At 40.5% G+C, this 21,807-nt stretch overlaps 2 protein-coding genes across 2 annotated transcripts in view; one reads left to right on the forward strand and one right to left on the reverse strand.

The window, feature by feature from the left end:
• Positions 1-4,653, reverse strand: part of USH1C (USH1 protein network component harmonin) — a 124,858-nt gene extending 120,205 nt beyond the window's left edge. Inside the window, exon 1 of the mRNA XM_083709724.1 lies at positions 4,560-4,653. The gene's annotated coding sequence lies outside the window, so the exon portion shown is untranslated. The remainder of the gene's footprint in view (positions 1-4,559) is intronic.
• Positions 1-21,807, forward strand: part of OTOG (otogelin) — a 95,572-nt gene that overhangs the window by 67,102 nt on the left and 6,663 nt on the right. Inside the window, exons 38-52 of the mRNA XM_083700824.1 lie at positions 1,149-1,294; positions 2,093-2,182; positions 3,467-3,650; positions 6,748-6,968; positions 8,352-8,490; positions 9,740-9,934; positions 11,222-11,434; positions 12,389-12,493; positions 13,936-14,046; positions 14,937-15,038; positions 15,396-15,494; positions 16,339-16,379; positions 18,791-18,866; positions 19,644-19,822; positions 21,054-21,158. Of these exons, the coding sequence (XP_083556950.1) occupies positions 1,149-1,294; positions 2,093-2,182; positions 3,467-3,650; positions 6,748-6,968; positions 8,352-8,490; positions 9,740-9,934; positions 11,222-11,434; positions 12,389-12,493; positions 13,936-14,046; positions 14,937-15,038; positions 15,396-15,494; positions 16,339-16,379; positions 18,791-18,866; positions 19,644-19,822; positions 21,054-21,158 (2,006 nt within the window). The remainder of the gene's footprint in view (positions 1-1,148; positions 1,295-2,092; positions 2,183-3,466; positions 3,651-6,747; positions 6,969-8,351; positions 8,491-9,739; positions 9,935-11,221; positions 11,435-12,388; positions 12,494-13,935; positions 14,047-14,936; positions 15,039-15,395; positions 15,495-16,338; positions 16,380-18,790; positions 18,867-19,643; positions 19,823-21,053; positions 21,159-21,807) is intronic.

Below are 21,807 nucleotides of genomic sequence, written 5' to 3' on the forward strand. Positions count from 1 at the left end.
GTTTCCAAGGACAAGCAATAGATTTATTTATTTTTTAGGACAGAACACCAGCAGCAAAACATGCGACCCTTAATGCCTGTAAATACAAAAATTGTTGAAAGATCCTTTTTCAGAGGAACTAGTTCAGATTCATCTGTTATGTAGAGGCTTCACACAATTTATGTAATGGGTTGGATCCAGAGTGTCCAGGAGTGAGTCTCACTCCTGTTTGAGCAATGTGTTTGGCTAAGCTTACTACAATATGCTCAATGTGGGTTTTCCCTTGTACTTGAGCCAGAAGCTGCAGTTAGTGCAGAATACTGCAGCATGAGAGGCCTTGTCAGCATATAACACCTGGGCTCAGAGATTTGCACGGGTTGCCAATTTGCTACCTGAGTCCAGAGTGTTACTATTAGCACATAAAGCCCTTAACAACTTACCTACAAGATTGCCTTAGCCCACATGTGCCTCCCTGAGCAACTGGCAGAATTGGCACTACAACAGTTGCCAAATAATACCCATTCCGCATTCAGTTGTTTAGTGTGGAATCACCTGCACTTTGGAACTCACTTCCTATTGAGATCCAGCAGGCACCTTCACTGTACTCTTTTTGGCACCTGCAAAAAAAAGGATTTCTTCTTTAGGCAAGCCTATCTAGATGCTTAGCAAGTTGAGGTGATTTTAATATGTTTTAGGATTTTTAACTTCTGTATGCTTTAAAGCAGGCAAGCCAAACTCGGCCCTCCAGCTGTTTTGGGACTACAACTCCCATCATCCCTAGCTAACAAAACCAGTGGTCAGGAATGATGGGAATTGTAGTCCCAAAACAGCTGGAGGGCCAAGTTTGGCCATGCCTGTTTTAAGAATGGTTGTCATTTTTTTCTATATTTTATTGTTTTATCTTTTTGCAAACCACTTTGAGGTTTTTACAATCAAGCAGTGTATAAATGTTATAAAATAAATACATAATGAATAAGTTAAATCATTGATTTCTAGGGTCTGCTTTGACTTCATTGCAGTCAATCCTTTATATGTTAATGATCTGTATCTAACGTAAAGGAACTAAGCAAGCTATTTTAATGACTTAGATTCAGTTTATAAAACTTGATCAGTAGTTAGCTGTTTGTTTCATAAAATAAGTTAAATAAGTCCTTATTTTGTTTGATCAGGTCGATGTACACTCTTCTCTGATCTGAGCTTTATCACCTTTGATGGGCACCATTTGGCTTTATTTAAGGAAGCATCCTATATCATCAGCCAAACTCAAGATCAAACTATAAGCATCCACATCAGTGACTGCAGCAAGATTCATATGGTAATAGGCCTTGTGGAATTTTGTTGTTTATTGAGTATGTTAAGGATCATAAACAAGTGCAGTTATGCTGCTGCATATAAAAATATGCAATTTTCTGCTGTTTCGCATTAATGCAGGCATAGGCAAACTCGGCCCTCCAACTGTTTTGGAACTACAACTCCCATAATCCCTAGCTAACAGGACCAGTGGTCAGGGATGAGGGGAATTGTAGTCTCAAAACATCTGGAGAGGCAAGTTTGCCTATGCCTGCATTAATGGAATGTGACTGATAACATTGTTTTCTGTATTCTTATACAAACTTTAAATGTCACACTCAATGAAAGGTTTATGTAACTAGCTATATGGACCTCTCATCATCCTCAAGGCTGTTGAATACAGTGGTATCTCAGGTTAAGTACTTATTCGTTCCGGAGGTCCGTACTTAACCTGAAGCACCACTTTAGCTAATGGGGCCTCCTGCTGCCGCCGCACCACCAGAGCACGATTTCTGTTCTCATCCTGAAGCAAAGTTCTTAACCTGAAGCACTATTTCTGAGTTAGTGGAGTCTGTAACCTGAAGCGTATATAACCTGAAGGGTATGTAACCTGAGGTACCACTGTATAGGAGCTTTGAGGATGGGAGCTGCTCAGTTTTGCATTTTCCAGCTATTTAAATGTTTAAACCTATTCTAAACAAGCAGAGGGTAGAATTATCTGGGGGAAGATTTTCTGTTGAGTATATGTATAATATATGTATGTTGCATTTAACTATGGAATAAGCTGACATGTTGTTTTGATTTGATTCTTATCTTCATTCAGGGCATTTTAACCTCTACTAAGCTGTGCCTGGCAATGTTAAATTTAACATATATGTCTAACCAGATTACCATTGACCGCTTAAACAGAAAGGTAAAGTTTATTTCTTCTGTTATAATTCTCATTCAAGTATTCTATTTTAGATTCCTAGAATTTACATGCATGTAACTTTGTTGAGAATTGTGACTCTAGTAATAGAACTGATACTTTTCAAGAGGAGGACACATGTAACAGCCTTTTATTATTTGCATTCTGCATATGCAGTAAAACTGGAACAGGACTAGGAATTTTTGTGCTGTTCATATTGATTTTTTGCTTCCTGTACTACATTTTTAGAGATGATATTCTTTATGATCTTGTGAAGCAGCTTCTGAAAAGTTCATCTCATGTTGGCTCTGAAGAAATCACACAATTATTCACTCAGTGTCCTGAAGGCATTAGACCAGGGGTAGGAAACTTCAGGCCTAGGAGCCAGATATGGCCCTCAGTGCCTTTTGATATGGCCCTTGAGTCTTTACCAAGTCACACTTGGTAAGTTTCTGCCAGGTCACACCAGGTCATCCTCTGGCCTGTCCTCTATTGATTTTCATACTCCACAAGTGTCTCAGAAAAACTGAGACATCCTGTTTCTTATTGTGAGAGAACGACAGCCATTTTGGTTGCCATTATATTGTGTGATTTCTCCCCCCAATAAGTGCTTTGGGGGGACCATGATCTAATGTGGCACCCCAAAACACATGCCCCATGGCATGAAATTGGGCGAGATCATGGCAACCAAAATGACCACCATGCTCCCATGATAGAAAGCAGGAAGATTCTGGATGGAAGATGGAGAGCGGTGTGTGTCTGGCTCTAACCCCCTTTGGCACACCCACCTCTGGAATAATAATAATAATAATAATAATAATAATAATAATAATAATAATAATAATTTATTTATTTATTACTTACTTATACCCCGCCCATCTGGCTAGGTTTCCTCAGCCACTCTGGGCGGCTTCCAACAGTAGATTAAAAATACATTATGTGATCCCTGGAAGGTTTCTCCTCGGGGAATGTGGCCCTTTCACTGCAAAAGTTTCTATTCCTGCACAAATTGGAGGCCTGACCCACCACTCAAATGCAGCACATGTGTTGACTTGATTTTGCCACCTAGTTTGGACTGCAGAAATAGGGAAGTTGTTAAGCACCTGATAAGCAAAATACACAAGCTGTATAGGTCTGCATTAGGCAATATTTGACTAGCACAGTGCATGTAAATTTCATTTCAATTATTTTTATGTTTTGTGGAGGGTTGGGCGAAATATTGCGAAAACGTAGTTTTATGGCAAAGCTTAAATCTTACTGTTTGCTAAAATAAGTATGTATATTCTCCAGATAGCTGTCAACTCAAGATATGCATGGCCCACTGTTACAAAATATGGATTTAAGATTGAGGACAATGGCTTCATGTATATTATTGAAACTCCGACAAATACTAAAATTCGGTGGTTTCATACCACTGGGGTGATGGTAATAGAACTTAATGCAACCAGTGATCCAAAAGCAATGGGATTGTGTGGTAAGCAACTTTAGTAAGATTGTGATGTTACATCTGGTAAATGTGGGAAGTGCTCCCCACTTGGTTTTTCACAACTTTTGTTAGAGCCTGTATAGTAAGGTTAAATATATTCAGAAGACAGAAAATGAAAATATGGTTATTTTGGAAGCTGCTTCTCTGTTGATTGCTGAAATGATTAAAATGATTCAGGAAGAGAGAGAAAATGCCAGGTTTGCCAATCAATAAACTGCAGGCTGGTTTTAATCCCTTGGGGATCAGATTTCAGGTAGTCGTGGATAAGGCAAGTTTGCTTCCTAATTTAGAGCATTTGAAACCGAGGCATGAATGCTGAAGCAACATGGAAATAAATAGGACTGCAATAAAGAGAAAATGTATCTTACTGAGCTTTCCATAGAGCAAAGGAAAAAAATAATGCTTAGAGATTTGTTGCCTACTCTATGCTAACATAGAAGTTACTAAGTAGAATGTAATACAAGGGTCCAATTTTTAATAATTGGTGGAATTTCAAATAAATGTCATGATTTCCCCCCAAACACACACACACACACAACTGGGAAAGGGAATAATGGAGATCAGAATTCTTCTTTGCTACTGAGAATAGAATAAAGGTGTGAACATAGTCAATAATGAATTAATTACTTATTAATTGCATTTTTATACCAGCCTTCCTCAATGTTGAGCTCATAGTACAGTAAGACTAAAACAGCAGTGACATAAATCAAGTCTGCTGGATTAGACCAATAGCCCAGGCTAGTTCAGCATCCTGCACTAACAATGGCCAACCAGATGCCTATGGGAAGCCCCAAAATAAATGCACACCCATCCTATAAAACATGCATTAGTTACTTAAAAACAAAAGTAAAAACAATGCTGTGAAATCCTTTTGAATAGAGATGCATATGATCAAACCTGGAGTTTTGCAGAAGCAAAGCCGGTGGGACTAAGGTACAGTCATCTGACCTACCTTGCAACCACTCATGGAGCAGAATGTCTGGAGGGTCACCCCTTCCATTGTAGAACTCAAAACACTCAGGGTTCATTATATTTAGTCATACATTTTATTGGAACACCAGTTATTCACTTAGAATCAGTCCAAGTTACAGAAATAGTTCAGATATATGGGTACCAAAAAGCTCACAGCTCATAAAGGTTATGCTGGAATTGCTCTTAAGCCTGTTTGGTATGTGCACATGGCTTCATTCTTTCTGGAAGTTCTAACCTTGGATGATATGTTTGGTATAGGCTCTTGGAAGCATGATATCTATTGATATAAATCTTAGCTTTGACACTTGAATTATCGTTGCTGGAAGGCTTGGATGCAAAGTCCATCATTACAGTGGCTAGCTTGCCAAGTTTCATAAAGGGCAAATATGTGTAGCAACAGTATGAAATATCAGTGATACTTAGTCAGATTTCAATGCTTGCAAACAGTAATGTTCCTACAGAGAAGAGGTGCTTGAAATAAATGTTAGTGCTATTTGTTCTTATTCTGAGTTGTTAGTTTGACTAGTTTCTAATTTATTTTTTCTTAGTCAGTTTTAAATTTTAAAGTATAAATTGAGAAAAGGCAATGCTTTAATGGACTTCACATATGTCAATGTCTTAACCAAGGTTTCTTACTTAAAGCTGCCTTGCTTTAGAAAATCCAGATAAATACTTACTTGGTAATACATTCTATTACCATTGAAGTTGATGTGACTGACTTGAAAGTAAGCTTGATTAGGAATGAAATGCTAGACAGAACTTGATTGAACAAGACATTTTATGATAGATTCTAGAATCTAGAAGGCCACAATAGGATGCTTATTAAAATGCTATCCACTTCACTGTGCTTCATCTCTTTCCTGTACCCACCTTGCATTTCTGCAAAGCAGTTTCCCCCTACCCCAGAAGTTTAGTCCTATTTCATAAAAGAGGGAACATTTTAAATAAAGGAAAGTTGGCCTAAAGCAGCTATGTAAAAACAGTTGCTGCTAGACTGCAAGGGTGGTAGTTCAGTGACAGAATATGTGTTTAGCATGCAAAAGGTCCCTGGTTCAGTGCCTGCCATTCTCAAGCAGAGCTTAGACAAAAATACTGTCTGAAACCTTGGGGAGGCACTGCCAGTTAGTCTAGACTCTAACTAGTACTGAACCCAGTACCCCCAAGGACTACTCAATGGGACGTAGTACCGGTACCCCTCTCTATTTTGGTTAAAAAGTGTGACACTTACTGTAACAACTTCATGGTGAGTACTGGCACCTATTTTTCTAGGGGAAAAACTCTTGCTTCCTACATCCTCAAATAGTATTAGGGGTTGACACAGAATGTACTTTTCAAATTGACAATTATTCTCCCCCAAACATGAGATATTTCATAAAGAATTATCAGACTAATTAACCATTTTTACATTGTGTAGATACATTACTGTATTCTTATTAATTTTTAATATATTTATTACATTTGTATACCACCCATATAACTAAATTCTGTGGACGGTATACGACGACATTAAAGTGTGCAGTTCAAAGCAGACACAATGAACCACCAGAGCTAATTATAAAAAAAATCACGGTAGCAACATTTTTTATGTAAAACCAGCTTAGGCAAAATACCTAAATCAAGTTAAAAACAGTATAAAACCAGCAAGAGGAAAGCTTGGTGCAAAGTTTTAATGCACCATATATGTCTTTTGAGAGATCTTGCAGGATTGGTACTTTATAGGACACTATGGTTCCAGCTGTTAGGGCTGGTTTGCACGTATTGTTTATCATACAGAGGCTGCTTAAAATGCCTCCATGTCTAGGTTTTCCTGTGCCAATGCCAAAATATAGAGACTCGGTCGCCATGCTATATTTTGGCATGAGGTGGCATTAGGTGGGCCTCCAACTATGCTATATGGAGATTTTGGTCAGCAGCTGTTGCTAATACAGTGGAGATTCTTCACATAAATCGCAAATACAAGCTCAGCATATTATAACAGCCATGGGGTTAAAGTCATTATGCAGAGGCTGTTTCAAGCAGCCACTCTGTGATTAGCATAATACTGATGCCGGTCCTAAAATACCATAGTATGTACATGGAGATATGCTAATCTGTATATTGTACTCTTGTGCAGGCTTCTGTGATGGAATCTCAGCAAATGATCTCATGCTACCCAACAGGACCGTCGTAAGCACTGTGGGTGCTTCAGTTGTTTTCACAGATAGCTGGCAGGTGCCAAACACATTGAAGTATATTGGAGAACAGAGAATCCGTGAAACTAACTGTTCAGTCACAGACTGTTCCCTTTGTTTAAACACGTTATTGAACCAAACCTTCAGCAGCTGCCATCCTTACGTATGTTATCTTTTGATCCTCTGTCTGAATTAAATTCATCTGTTTTTGTTAATATTTAAGGAGTCAAAAGTATTTATTTTATGGGTTGTTCCCCTGACAAACAACTTTGCCTATTTCACATATCAACCGAGTGATTATTCAACAATAATAATTCCAGGGAAATTATGATAGGCTGCATATAGCTTCAGAACTGTTGAGCTTTTATCAGAGTACAGGTACTGTACTACATATATTAGGTAAAGGGTAAAGGGTTAGGGTTAGGGTCCATTAGGTCCAGTCGTGACCGACTCTGGGGTTGCGGCGCTGATCTTGCTTTATTGGCCAAGGGAGCAGGCGTACAGCTTCCGGGTCATGTGGCCAGCATGACTAAGCCGCTTCTGGCGAACCAGAGCAGCACACGGAAATAATAAATTTAGAGCATTTAATAAATGGTTGCTTTTTGTATTTTTTAATACTCCACTAATACCAGCAACAGACAGCATTGTAAGACTGCTCTTACCAGGAGGTAGAGGGGGAAGGGCAAGGTGGCAGTGATACTTACATGGCTCAAACATGCCAGGAGAACCAGTCTTCCTTGTGGCCTTGACCCTCCACCTCTACTTCACAGTAAGCAGCAGTGATGTGATTGTCCAGAGGTGGGATGAGCAGTCCCCCATCACATCATCTGCTACTAATATTCTCTAGGAACTAGTGATTATTTTCTGGGTTTGACATTAGCACCTTTATAGGATGCAGCGACATGTCAAAGATGTGTCAACCGTATACTCCTCTAAGAGGACTACTTATAGCACATATCAGTGGCGTAGCGTGGGTTGTCAGCACCCGGGGCAAGGCAAGTAATTTGCGCCCCCTAACCCATGGATTTGCGCCCCCTAACCCCCAGATGTTGCGCCCGGTCCAGCTGGCCCCCCTGCACCCCCCACGCCACGCCACTGGCACATATAATTTGTCATCATCTTGGAGGTGCTTCTTCAACTACCAGAGAAATTGTCCAACATTTGCCATACCTAATTGCATGTGAACTTTATCTCTTGAAGTGACCAGTTGGAGAACACAAAGCATTTTTGTTTTACTGTGTCCTGATGACATTTTGGGCCCAATAAAATTCTTACAGCCACCATGCACATTATGTCACTATTATACTTCATATTTCGGATGAGGGCTGAGGAAGAGAGAGAGAGAGGCACTTGTTTATGGCTGGCTACACAGTGAGCTTATCACAGATGCAAGTTTATAATTAGGGGCTTCCTAGAATTGCGGTGACTGTCTTTTACCCATTAAACTGCACCAGCTTCTATTTGGCATCAAACACCTAATGATGATCTTTTTCCTCCTCCAGTTATCTACCAGTAATTAAGTTAAGACTTTTATTTTTGTGTTAAGGTTTCTCCAGATTCCTTTTGTGATATGTGGGTCCAAGATAAAGAATACATTCAGAATCCATGTGTAGCACTGGCTGCTTATGTTGCAACATGTAACAAATTTAACATCTGTATAGAATGGAGGAATTCTGATTATTGCTGTAAGTACTTCACATCAAAGACACTGTGTTTGCTGTTGATGGCAATAGCTATAATGATGATGATGATAATAGTTTTCCTTAGCCACTCTGGGTGGCTTACAGCATATCAGAAAAAATAATAAAAACATCAGGCATTAAAAACTTCCTCATACAGGGCTGCCTTCAAATGGCTTCTAATAGTTGTGTAATTCTTTATCTCCTTGACATCTGAAGGGAGGGCGTTCCACAGGGAGGGAGCCACTACCGAGAAGACCCTCTGCCTGGTTCCCTGTAACTTTGCTTCTCGCAGTGAGGAAACCAGGAGAAGGCTCTCGGAGGAGGACCTCAGTATCCAGGCTGAGTGATGGGGGTGGAGATACTCCTGCAGGTATACTGGGCTGAGGCCATTTACGTCTTCAAAGGTCAGTGCCAACACTTTTAATTGTGCTTGGAAACATACTGGGAGCCAGTGAAGATCCTTTAGGACTGGTGTTACATGGTCCCAGCAGCCACTCTCAGTCACCGCATTCTGGATTAGTTGTAGTTTCCGAGTCACCTTCAAAGGTAGCCCCACATAAGGCACATTGCAGTAGTCCAAGCGGGAGATAACCAGGGCATGCAGGACTCCAGCAAGACAGTCTGTGAGCAGGTAGGGTCTCAGGTTGCATACCAGGTGGAGCTGGTAGACAGCTGCCCTGGACCTGTGCCTCCATGGACAGCTGTGAGTCCAAAATGACTCCCAGGCTGTGCACCTTTGATTACTGCAAGATGAGAAGGCAGTGCAGTCTATAGGACAAAGCAATGAATTTGAGCCAAAATGCTGAGGTTCAAGTCCAAGCTTATTTATATAGAAATAATGTTGAGAAATCAGTAGAAATATGTACAAAATCTCAAACCTCTACTACGCATGGCAAAAAATACAGCACTGGAAAGGATACTTCTGAGTAGAAAAGCAATTTAGGGGAGAAAGTGCTTAACTTTTCCGCCATCTGCTCCTCAACCACTGGCTGTTCTAATTGCGTGCTTGCAAGATAAAAGATATGTCTGGAATAATTGGGTTGGGGTAATTGGTCGAAAGGGGAGATTCATGTGAGCAGGTGAAAATTTAAGCTCTACTGTATTTTTCCACTCTAATTTTACTTTCTAATTTGCAGTGAATAAAAGTGTTGTCACTGTTTTTCTGCACAAGTTCACATGAAACATTAGCTCATGTAAAATATTACTTGAAGAAGCATCACGGTGTTAAACACTGTGTTTATTATGTTGCTAGCCTTTCCCTGTCCAGAAGGTTTCTACTATAAGGCCTGTATATCTGCCTGTGAGACACCAAGCACTTGTCAAAATATGGAGCCAGAACTTCAGGATCCAGACTCTTGTTCAATATTGACTGAGGGGTGTGTTTGCGCAGAAGGGACCATCCTTCACCGTGTACACTCTGCGCTTTGCATTCCTGAAGAGAAGTGTGGTAAGTATCAATATGCTATTGAATTTTGTATCATTTGACAAGTAATGATGAATTATTCTGGTCCTACCCAGCATATGTATGAATGGAAACAGATTTCTGTTTCTAGATCACCCTTAGGATGTGTACAGTACCCAGGTAACTTATTTTTAATGGGTGGCACAAAAATGAGAAAATAAATAAATGAATGTCTAGCGAATACAGAAGAGTATCCCTACATCCAGGAGCTGACTTGCCATGTGCAGGGCTCCCGCACCATCTACACACCAAAATACCGTTATGAAATCTCATTAAATAACATTGGCCACAAAAATGCCTTTTAAATAAACACTACATGTTACACAACTCAAGAGTAATCGTCAGGCCAATGAGGTGGACTGAGGCAGCTGCTTCAGACAGCAGAATCCCATGAAACGGTGTCCCACCTGACCCTGCTGGAGAAGCAGCAGCTTCTGACAAGATCTCTCCAGAAGCCACCGCATGACCCCAGTAAGCAAGGCTGCAGCGGAAGGGGGAGCGGCACATTCACATTTTGCCTCAGGTGGTGAAATGGAAAGGGCTGCCCCTGGCAATGCAACGTACTAGTCGGTCCCCCAACCTAACATTACAACCCATTTTCTAAAGCACACAGTACAACTGGAGAAATTTCCCCCAGCAAAAACGCACCCCAGCAGAAGCCCATGGAAGAAGATTGCACACTACCCATCGACTTGCCAAAGTCTCCCATCAAACACGTAACTTTTTCAAAATAAGCCGTCACTTATCCTTTCTAACCCAAATATTATACCTCTCCTACTACCAAGTTTCAAATCAATCCTATAACTATAAGCTGCAGAATCTACTCCCCTCAGATAACTCATTAGAACAGCTGGATGGAATTCAGATGACTCAATTTTGAACATGGAGCTGCAGTGGCCTTAGAATGAATGTAACTAGTTCCTAACAGGCCCAAGAACAGCAGTGTTGCTTTCAGAGTGCTGCAGTTCAGGGATCTGTCTAAAAGCCATTTCTTTGTATTACTCATAGATGGTTGGTTTGTGTGCATCCAGATTTTTAAAAAGATTCATGGAGTCCATTCTGTGTCTGGAAAATGTAGACTGAAAGAGAGTATGACTCAGGTGTGTTTCCTGAGTAACAGTGCTTTACCAACCCCTGACAAGTAGCATTGATTTGGAATTTTTTTCTCTGCCATGGTCATATATTATTTATGTCTGTAGTTATAAACATGTCATAGAATCTAGACGTTTATAAAAATAAATAAATTACCTCCCTTTTTTGGCAACAATTTAGCCTGTACAGACACTTCTGGAGTGCCACATGCACTGGGTGAGACTTGGAAAACCTCCCATAGTGGATGCTGCATGCACAAATGCGTTGACAATGAGACCATTGCTCCTGTGGAGTACAACTGCTCAGCAAATAATGACTTGGAATGTCAGCGTTTTGGGGAAGTAGCTTTAATTGTACCAGATGATCAATCCTGTTGTCACCAGAAAGTTTGTAGTAAGTATCCTTAATATACACTTTCTTACCAGCACCACTGACTTTCGATATCTTATAAACTATAGTCAAGTTTTGATTTAAGATATATGCAAACTAACACAAAATGACTTAATCTGCAGGTGTTTGGAAGCAGTATGTGGGCTTTCATAAGGTACATCATTTTGACAAGTGCTGAGGTTATACTGTGCAAGGAAGAAAGTGCTATGTTGATCTAGGAGGTGGATGAGCAGGAGTAGTGTTAGGAAGCGGTTGAGATTAATTTTTTTGGGGGGGTGGAGTTGTGACAAATAAGATGTTTATCACAACGCCACTGCTTTCTGCTCTATTTCTGAGGTTTCCATGAACAATACTGGTTTCAAAAGTTTTAATTAAAACATGAGAATTGGATTTTTTTAATTAAAAAATTAAGGTTTCAAGGCTTCTTCCTTTTCCTAGCACAGTTTGCTGTCTTTTAAGCCCAGCTTTTTTTCTTGGAAAGGAAAAGCACTCACCCAGGAAGATAACCTCATTGACAGCTGCCAGCCACTTTGCCACCCTGTCTTTACATAAGGCTGCAATGTGAATACTGCATACCTTGTGCCCCTTTTAACCTTAAAAATCAGTCAACATTAAAGACAGGAATGGAGATTGAGAGCCATATATCAAGTCCTCATAGTGCAGCTATGTATAAACAGAATACAGCAGTATGACAGCTTCTCATAGCACTCTATCCCCACTTATTTGATTGCCTGAAGAAAAGTTTAATATGGCACAAGCAACAAAGCAAGTTGAAGCCTTCTTGGATTTTACAAAACATTTACAAATATCAGCCCTAGGGTCTCTCTCTCTCTCTCTCTCTCTCTCTCTCTCTCTCTCTCTCTGTGTGTGTGTGTGTGTAATACGCAACAAATGCAATCAGTTTTATTAATGCCATTCAACCCTATTCTTCTCTTGTTTTTGCTGTGATCTAAAAAGCTTGTAATCAGAGCCTCTGTGAAACATTTATTCCTGAATGCAAGGGCCTAGAGAAACTGGCAACCTATTACCAAGACGATTCCTGCTGTCCTAGCTACGGTTGTGGTAGGTATTGAATGAAGAATTGAAATATCTGGCAAAGGAGTCTCTATTGAAATATTTGACCTTGACCACTGTTATTATTGGGACGCGGATGGCACTGTGGTCTAAACCACAGAGCCTAGGGATTGCCGATTGGAAGGTCAGAGGTTCGAATCCCCGCAACAGGGTGAGCTCCCGTTGCTCGGTCCCAGCTCCTGCCAACCTAGCAGTTCGAAAGCACATCAAAGTGCAAGTAGATAAATAGGTACTGCCCCAGTGGGAAGGTAAACAGCATTTCCGTGCGCTGCTCTGGTTCGCCAGAAGCGGCTTAGTCATGCTGGCCACATGACCTAGAAGCTGTCTGTGGACAAATGCCGGCTCCCTCAGCCAGTAAAGTGAGATGAGCACCACAACCTCAGAGTCGTCCACAACTGAACTTAATGGTCAGGGGTCCCTTTACCTTTACCTTTTTTACTGTTATTATTAGGGCTGGGCAACAGATTCAGCCAAATTAGAGACAGCCCTAGATCTGGTCCCAAGTTGGGTCATGCTGGATCTTGAGTTGTCAAGGAGCAGGGTATTGGGAAGGCAAGTCTGCAGGAGTCTATTTCTCCAGGGTGATTTTCCCCACAGGAAAATCATTAGTGACACAGACCTAAGCAGAACTGAATCCTGTGCATAGTAAAGATACCCCTTCGCATGATCCTTCCCTGCAGGGAAGTGTTTGAGAAGCAGATCCCAGTAGGATTGTGTCCTCCACTTGTGGGCCACAGGGTGCTCCTTTGCAAGTTCCTTTCCCACAGGGTAAGGACTGAACCCTCCTGCTCTTGGTTGTGAGGCCGGGAGGGAGAAGGGGACACAGTGTCTCTTCCTTCCCCTGCCCCTCCCTGACTATGTTTAAAAACCCTAGTTAGCTCTGCCCCCAGTTGATTCAGAACATCCATTCCCTGTTCTGGGAAGGAACTTAGGACTACAAAACATGGCAACTTCCAAGCAGAGCCCTGTTTGGCTCACAACTGCCCATGAGGGATGGAACCGAAATGTTTGCTTTTGCACATGCCCCTGTTAAATTCCTTGTTCCTAAAACTGAGAGCTAAAGTAGCCTGTGCCATGTGCAGTTGCAAAGGAAAAAGGAAACAGAGACAAAAAGGTAAACAAGCCTGGGAAGGTCTTGGCGGTGTTCATTTGCCCTGTAAGCATTTTTCCATGCACTAGTCCCAGATCCATTTTTAGATACTTGGAAGGCAAGACTGAAGAAACTGTATCAATATGGTATGTGGAAGTTCTTGCTCCAACATATATAGAGGACGTGCTAGACCTATATTTCACAGTTTGCTCCAGTATTCCTAGTTACACCACAGAAGGAAATAAGATGTAGTTATATCTTATTATTTAGTGTAAGCCCCCTTAGGGAGACTTCAGGATGGAATATCATATATTTTATGAGAATATTATGTTTGTTTCAGAATGTGATCCAGCAAAATGTGAGTCTATGGAACAGATTCCAAACTGCCGAGCAGATCAAACTCTGATTGCTGCCCATGTGGAAGGCACCTGCTGTGTATCCTATATCTGTGGTATTCAAATTTAGTTCTTATTGACAGCCTGTAGATTAATTTGTAAGCAAAGAAGACTATCTAGGAATATATGCCACAATGGTATAAGAGAAGCTCTACTGCCTAGTCCAGTATTATGTATTGCACAATATCCAAAATATGGATACTTGAGGGATAGAACAAAACACCTTACGCAGAGCGAAATGATGTGTCGGTGTGCAGTGGTGTACTGGCACCATCTTTCTGCTGGCACATCTTTTATAGAAGCTACAATGAAGTATACAATGTAACCAGAAATGATTCAAATTCCCCTACCCCCTGCAGGCCCACACCACCCAATCTTTTGAATTCCAGTTGTTTCTAAAAGCCCAACTGTACTTCCGTGGTGGTCACTGCAAAACTGAAAGACTGCTTCCCAAATCCCCCAGTGCATTCAGCATCCTATACGCTATCAGCCCAAACTGGATGCCCATCCAAAACTAATAAGCATTCTGTTGCATGCACTTCACCCTCTGAGTGGTTTGAGGTTACAGGGGTGCTTATTTAATTTCTGCGGCAATACTTCACCTATACTTGAACCGTTTTTAAGCTATGCAAAGTCTTTCTCCCAATGAATAAAAAACTACTTAGCTAAATTAAGCTTCTCCACCCAATTTGACCTCTTTCTTTTTACAATCAAAGTCACACGATTAGGGTAGCCAAAAGTCCAACACCAATCTCATTCTCGTACTGACTCTCTAACTAGACGTAAGGTTGACAGTTCTGCATTCAGGAGTGAAATTAGGTGGTGCTCAACTTTTCATTATAGTTTCATCAATCCTTTTAGGTAGATTTTTTGCACTTACAGAAAACTGAAAACAAATGGCATGTATGCGTGCTTTCTAATAATTTAATATTTCTCTTTTTATCAGCATGTGGTATTTGCTCTGATCAAATTCCAGCATGCCAGGAAGGAGAAGTGCTTACTGTGGAAGGCAACACGACAGACAGATGTTGTCCTGCTTACCAGTGTAGTGAGTTGATGATTTCTCTAGAGGCTTTCTTAATTGTTTGCAATGATTTTTCAGTGCTGTAAATGATGAACAATACAGAATTTTCATTAAGAGACAAGCTCATTAAATCTATCCTAATCATTTTAAGGCAGTCATGGAATAAGCATATGGAATTATTACCATGCCTCTTAAAAATGTTGTTAATTTATTAAACCAAATAACTATGATTCAATGTATAAACAAAATTTTGTGTGAAGTATATATGAAGAATGTGCTTTATGCTTTGCTGAACATTTTAATTTTGGTCGTGAGTTTTGGAAATGTTCTCCCTGCTTGAACATTCAACACCATTTCTTTCTTTGCACTTTTAACTTGCAGTTTGTGAAACCTACCGTTGTCCTGAATTTAAGTGTTTATTAGGGATGTCCTTGGTAGAAGTATGGAGCCCAGAAAAGTGTTGCCCATATCGTACATGTGGTAAGTACAGTTCTTTTCAATGTCGTTTCATTGGCTTAGATCAATTTATCTTGCAGTATAAAAAGGCAATGTTGAATTAATATTGAAAATCTAGCAATGTCTGGAGCCATTAGTAGTCTAACTATGGTGTGGGCCAATTGAGATGTCTTATAGAGAGCTGGTTTCACCCAGGTGCTTGCAGGCTGGGACAACGCAGCTTGTTTGCACAGCTCAGCTGGGGATCAGGAAGGTTACTGCTCACCAGCTGAGACAGGGGCTTTTCCAGAGCAGGAAGAGTGGGCAGTGGGGAAGATTGCAGAGCGTTTAATGGAAAGGAGGAAAGATGTGTGCACCACCCACTCCCCCTTCATAACAATAAAGTAAGTTCAACCCTACATCCATTACATTACATCTGAGAAACATTCTTTGAGCATTCTTTGAGAATGAAGGAGAAGATTGGAATGCTCTGTCTCAGGGGAATAAAACTTTAGAGAAACTGGATGACTGTTGAGGATACTGCTTTTGTGGGATGAAGTGACTCTAGTCCAGGCATAGGCTAACTTGGCCCTCCAGCTGTTTTGGGACTACAACTCCCATCATCCCTAGCTAACAGGACCAATGGTCAGGGATGATGGGGACTGTATTTCCAAAACATCTGGAGGGCCCAGTTTGCCTATGCCTGCTCTAGTCCATAAAGTGTGTGCCACAATAAATCTGCTAGTAATTAAGGTGCTACAAGACTTGTTAGTGGAATGCCTGGCAAACGTTGAACTGCATCATTTTAGGAAATAATTTTGTCTGTTGATTGCTTGTATTCATGAAAGTGTATGAACATTTATTGTGTCACTTCCCTTCCCCATTTTAGAATGTGCATGTGAAACCGTTCCTAAGCCTCAGTGTAAACTGGTAAGGAGGAAATCCTATTAAAACACGTTTTAAATGTTATTCTAATACAATGAACTGCCTGCAAATTGTGCTGTCCATCTTTGACTCCAGTCATATTTGACATAGACTGAATTTGTTGCCATTATTTATATTGTTGAACAAGAATGAGAGGAGTCTGAGAGGAGATATGATAGTCATCTTCAAATATCTTAAAGGCTGTCACATGGAAGGTGGAGCAAGCTTGTTTTCTCATTCTCTGGAGAGTAGGACTCAAAGAAATGTTGGAATGGGTATTATGTAGCACCTGTAGTACCCCAGTTCTAGCTATTGAAGCAACTGAGTGGGCACATGTGGAGCAAGGTGATCTCGTAGGTAAACTGGCCCCAAGTTGTTAAGGACTTTGTATACTAATGGTAACACATTGAACATGGCCCAGTAGCAGATTGGCAACCAGTTCAAATCTCTGAGCACAAGTGTTACATGCTGACAAGGCCTCACTCCTGTCAGCAATCATGCTGCAGCACTCTGCACTAACCACGGCCTCTGGATCAAGCACAAGGGAAGCCCCACATAGACTTGCCATAAATTAGCATATTTTTCGCCCTACAGGGCGCACCGGCCCATAGGACGCACTTATTATTTTTTTGGGGGGGGGGGGAAATAAAGGGGAAAAAAATATTTTCCCCCCACCCAGCACCAAAGAGCAAAGAAGCCATGACAGCGAGTTGGATGGATCCTGCTAGCTGTCCTAGCTTCGTTTTTAGCCTCGGGGCTGGGGGTCCAGGAGCGAAGGTGAGGTTGCGCAACTTTGCCATCACTCATGGAGCTTGCGGGGCTGGGGTGATAGCGCCCGAAGCCTGGGGCGTGCTGAGCTCAGCGCGCCCCAGGCTTCTGGGTGCAGGCAGCTCTCCGCAAGCCGTGGGAGAGCTGCGCGAAGTCACGCAGCTCTCCCATGGCTTGCAGAGAGCTTTCTGAAGCCTGCATTCGTCCCATAGGATGCACACACATTTCCCCTTCAATTTTGGAGGGGAAAAAGTGCGTCCTATAGGGCGAAAAATACGGTAGATGTCAGGAGGGCCCAGAAAGTTTGATTTCATAAAACTGAATGATTTCATAATTCTCACTCATTTTTGTATCCTTTCACCCCAGATGAGGAGGGGAAATCAACATGTTCACATTGGCCCATTGGCTGTGTGTTTTCATCACCAAGGTGCATGAGGCCAAAGTCTTTCAACGTTATTAAATATCTCAGCTCACTCCAGTAGGGCAGCAACTGCCTCTGTAGCCTCCTCCCTTGGGGACATAAAGACATCTGGCAATAAATTTGTCCCTCCCTAATTGGCTGATCTTGGACATATATCCCTCTGTTTCCTGGGTAGCTCCTGCTCACCAACCAGGGAATTAACCACTGGTTGCTTATCATAAATGTTCTTTCAGAGGAGTATGCAGGAGACATCCAGCTGCACCCTTTTTTCAGCTTGATGAGCTTGGAGTACTGTGTATAGCTTCCTACCTCTTCTGTGGGCCATGTCAGTTCTGGGAGAGTGCTATGCCTCTTGCACAGATATGGCCAGAAAGGGGGTTGTGGGTGGAAACACAGAGCTACATATTCTCTACACCTCTGCATCATGTGACCTTGTCTGCCTTGGGTAGTAGGATGACTTAGCTCTGTTTCCTGTATACTTTCTGCACAGTTCCCTGGAATGAACATTTGCAGTAAGTAGCCAGTATTTTGATCCAGCATCTGCTTCTGTTTGTGAAAGCAGGAAAGCATCCAAATGCTCACATAGCTCAGGATTAGGAACGATGGGTGAGATCCAACATCACACCAGCAGACACAGCAGGACTTCCCCAAAACTCCAGAGCACACTTAGGAGGAGGGTGTTGGGGTAGGAGAGGAATGGGAAGTTCCATTTGTAGATGCAGAAGTCTGGTGCAAAAGTGGAACATCAGAAATGGATGACACCTATTGCTTTTAGCAAACATTGACAAAGAAATTGCCTTTTAGTATGCAGTGAATTGCATGTAATTTCCCTTTGACTAAGACATCCTGTGCATAATTAGGAATAAGTGCAATGTATCCAATCAGACTTTTAAATGATCATTATAAGATTGGGTGGTATACTTAATGTTTGAACATATACCGGTAAAAGTAAACTGTCTGAGAGGAAGAAATATTGCATTATTTTCCGGCCTGTGTTCCCTGAGCATGTATACTATAAAGTAGCCACTAGGCAGAGGCTACCTTTTCCAGTCCATATTTCTAAACATTGCTATGAAACCAGATTTTTACCTCCCAGTGTAGCTTAAGTTACACTTTTCAAAAGTACTTTATTACTAAGCAACATATATAAAAGCTGTGCTTCTTAGCATTGACATTGAAATGCAACATTAATGACATAGTAATTGTATTTTTCTTCTCTTATGGACAGGGAGAGAAACTGATTATAGATGAACAATTCCAGAACAGCACAGAAAATGTTTGTCACTGCACTAAGTACAAGTGTTGTAAGTATACAAGATTTTTAGTTGAAAAAAGCATTTAATTTATCCTATTTAATTCAAGGCTATGGCCACATTCACACATCATGCTGTTTAGGGCAGACTCTCCTCCCCTTCCAGAGGTTTGTAAGCTTTTACTTCCCCTTTTGCTTAACCAGTTTGTTGCTTTATCCAAGCTTGCACAAAGTAGCTAACATTAAGTATCATCTGCTTGAAACAAGCCAGCTTGGTTTCAAGATAGCTTATTTCAAATGAGCCATAATTATTATCAACACATTTGTCTGTATGAAACAATGAACCATGATGAAGCAAAAGTGGAAGACAAACCAGTTTCATATGCTGCTGCTGTGTTTCCAAGGAAGCATTATGTAGAAGGATTGGAAGTATTATTATTATTATTATTATTATTATTATTTATCAGTGTTAGTATAATAGTTATAAATTGTTCTAAATCCATAGTTTCTCATTATTCTAAGGAAATCATTCTTAGAAAATATTTCTACATATTTTTTATGCTTTCAAGAAAAGCTGAGCAGATATGTTTAATGAATGTGGCCTTTGGTTTTTTTAAGAGGCAACCAGTATGAGCCAACATAAAGTCGTAAATAGATAAAAATGGATTCAGTTGACTCACTTTCACGAATAAGCCAAATGATATTTGTGAAGGTCTAAAAGTATTATGTCCTCACTATTCTTTCTTCTTTTGAAGTATCAATTGTCATCGGTTTTGATTATTTCAGTTAACTTTCTCCAATGTACTTTGTTTTTGGAAATCTGTTCCAGCAAGAGACAAAGTGTGCCTGAGCAGCGAGAGAGGTGTTCTGCATCCAGGACAGTCCATTGTTGAACACTCACCTGATGGTGTTTGCCACACTTCCTACTGCACAAGCATAGTTGATCCTGTTACCAAGTACTATCGGATAAATATATCCACTATAGATTGTGCGGCAAGGTGCAAATCTGTAAGGAGTTTAGAATTTAACTTTGGGTTTTCTCTGGTAAAATAGAACAGCAGATAGGAATAATTAAAGTAAATCATTTTATTAAGAATAAAGGAAACTAGTGCAGTTGCACTAATTTCCCCACCCAGAATCTCTGATGTCTTATAACAAGAGGTCTTATTTGAAAACTGGGATTAGTGGTTGACCCATTGATAGCATTCAGTTATAAGAACAGATGTTTTAATGCTGCTATGATTTGTTCTACAAAAGTAAATACTTGCTGTTAGAAGTTAACTCCTCTGCATAGGTAATAGTTTAAAGGATCAAAGCAAGCTGCAGAAATGTAGAGTATATTTACCGAACATTACATAAATTAATCAATTGATACAATGCATTTTGTTCCTGGTGAAAATTTCCCCATATATTGAATCAATTGATATTGTATCTGTTTGTTGAGGCTTGAAGAGCTTCTGTACAACAAACGAGAAACTGAGCATCATTATAACTATTCTGCTACAGCAAATGCAGCCAACAATCCTTTCTATGAGGACAGGATATCATGCTATTAGTGTTGGACAAAGGCTTGTTGGAATATTGCACTATGCATAAATACAATTTAATTGTGAAAACGCTCATGTTTTTGCTAATATGGCATACAGAAAGTCATTTTATGTATGCTTTAGTGGGGTAAACATAAATGTGCATGTGATACACATAAATGTGTTAGAAAATGCAAGCATAGTTCACTGTTTAAGCTGAGTAATTGCCATGAGCAAACGGAAGTCAAACCACAGCATGAATTAAAACTTAATACCCATGCTTGACTTCTCTGCAGAACTTAAGAAGTTGTTGCCTCAACTGATGGACATTAACCAGGTTATCCTGGTTTTATTGTATCACGGCATCTTGGCAACAGAAGATAATCTTTTCTTGGACACAACAAATGTGTATGAACTGTACATTTATCATGCTAAAAACTGATCACGTTGAAAGGCCCACAATCAATTTCAAAGTGGCTGAGCCACAGCATGAACCCAGCTTCCCCATATGCAAGTCTAAGGGTCATTGAAGTACACTGGTCTCCTAGTAATAGTAGCAGTACATTTATTTAAGGTACAATAATACATTTAATAGTACCATTAGATACTATGATTATGACAGAGTTCGATGGAATATTGTAATAAAAATACATGTTTGTAATCTTAATTCCTGATTTGAAGTATATTTGAAATGATATCCTTTACTTTATCAGAATGAAGTCTATGAACCTCCAGAGGATTTAACAACCTGTTGTGGAAAATGCAAGAATGTGTCTTGTGTTCACTCTTTCAGCAATGGAACAGTTTCACATTTTAAGGTAAATTCGTACTTACAGTTTTTCTTATGGAGGGAGAACAAAAAAATTCCTTCCAGTAGCACCTTAAAGACCAACTAAGTTAGTTCTTGGTATGAGCTTTCGTGTGCATGCACACTTCTTCAGATACCTGTACCTGTGCAAGTTTCTTGGTGAGGTTGATGGACTTCCATTTCATGCGGCTCAATGTGGTGCCTTCCATAGTTCCAGTTACAGATAGGTAGCCGTGTTGGTCTGCCATAGTCAAAACAAAACAAAATTCCTTCCAGTAGCACCTTAAAGACCAACTAAGTTAGTTCTTGGTATGAGCTTTCGTGTATCTGAAGAAGTGGTATCTGAAGAAGTGTGCATGCACATGAAAGCTCATACCAAGAACTAACTTAGTTGGTCTTTAAGGTGCTACTGGAAGGAATTTTTTTGTTTTGACTATGGCAGACCAACACGGCTACCTATCTGTTATGGAGGGAGAGTAGCTCTCATTGGTTACTAAGTGTAAGTGCTGAATTAAGTTTGTGCTTCTGAACCAAAAAACCTGTTGTTGAATTTTTTGAGCAAGCAATCTGTGCTCAAATTACATTAGCGAAACAAATTTAGGAAACAGGAAGTTGCACATTCCTACTCTGGTGATGGCATAGCTATGTATGATGGGAGC

The sequence above is a fragment of the Podarcis gaigeae genome (assembly GCF_964106915.1).
Source record: "Podarcis gaigeae genome assembly, chromosome: 1".
Taxonomy (NCBI): Eukaryota; Metazoa; Chordata; class Lepidosauria; order Squamata; family Lacertidae; genus Podarcis; species Podarcis gaigeae.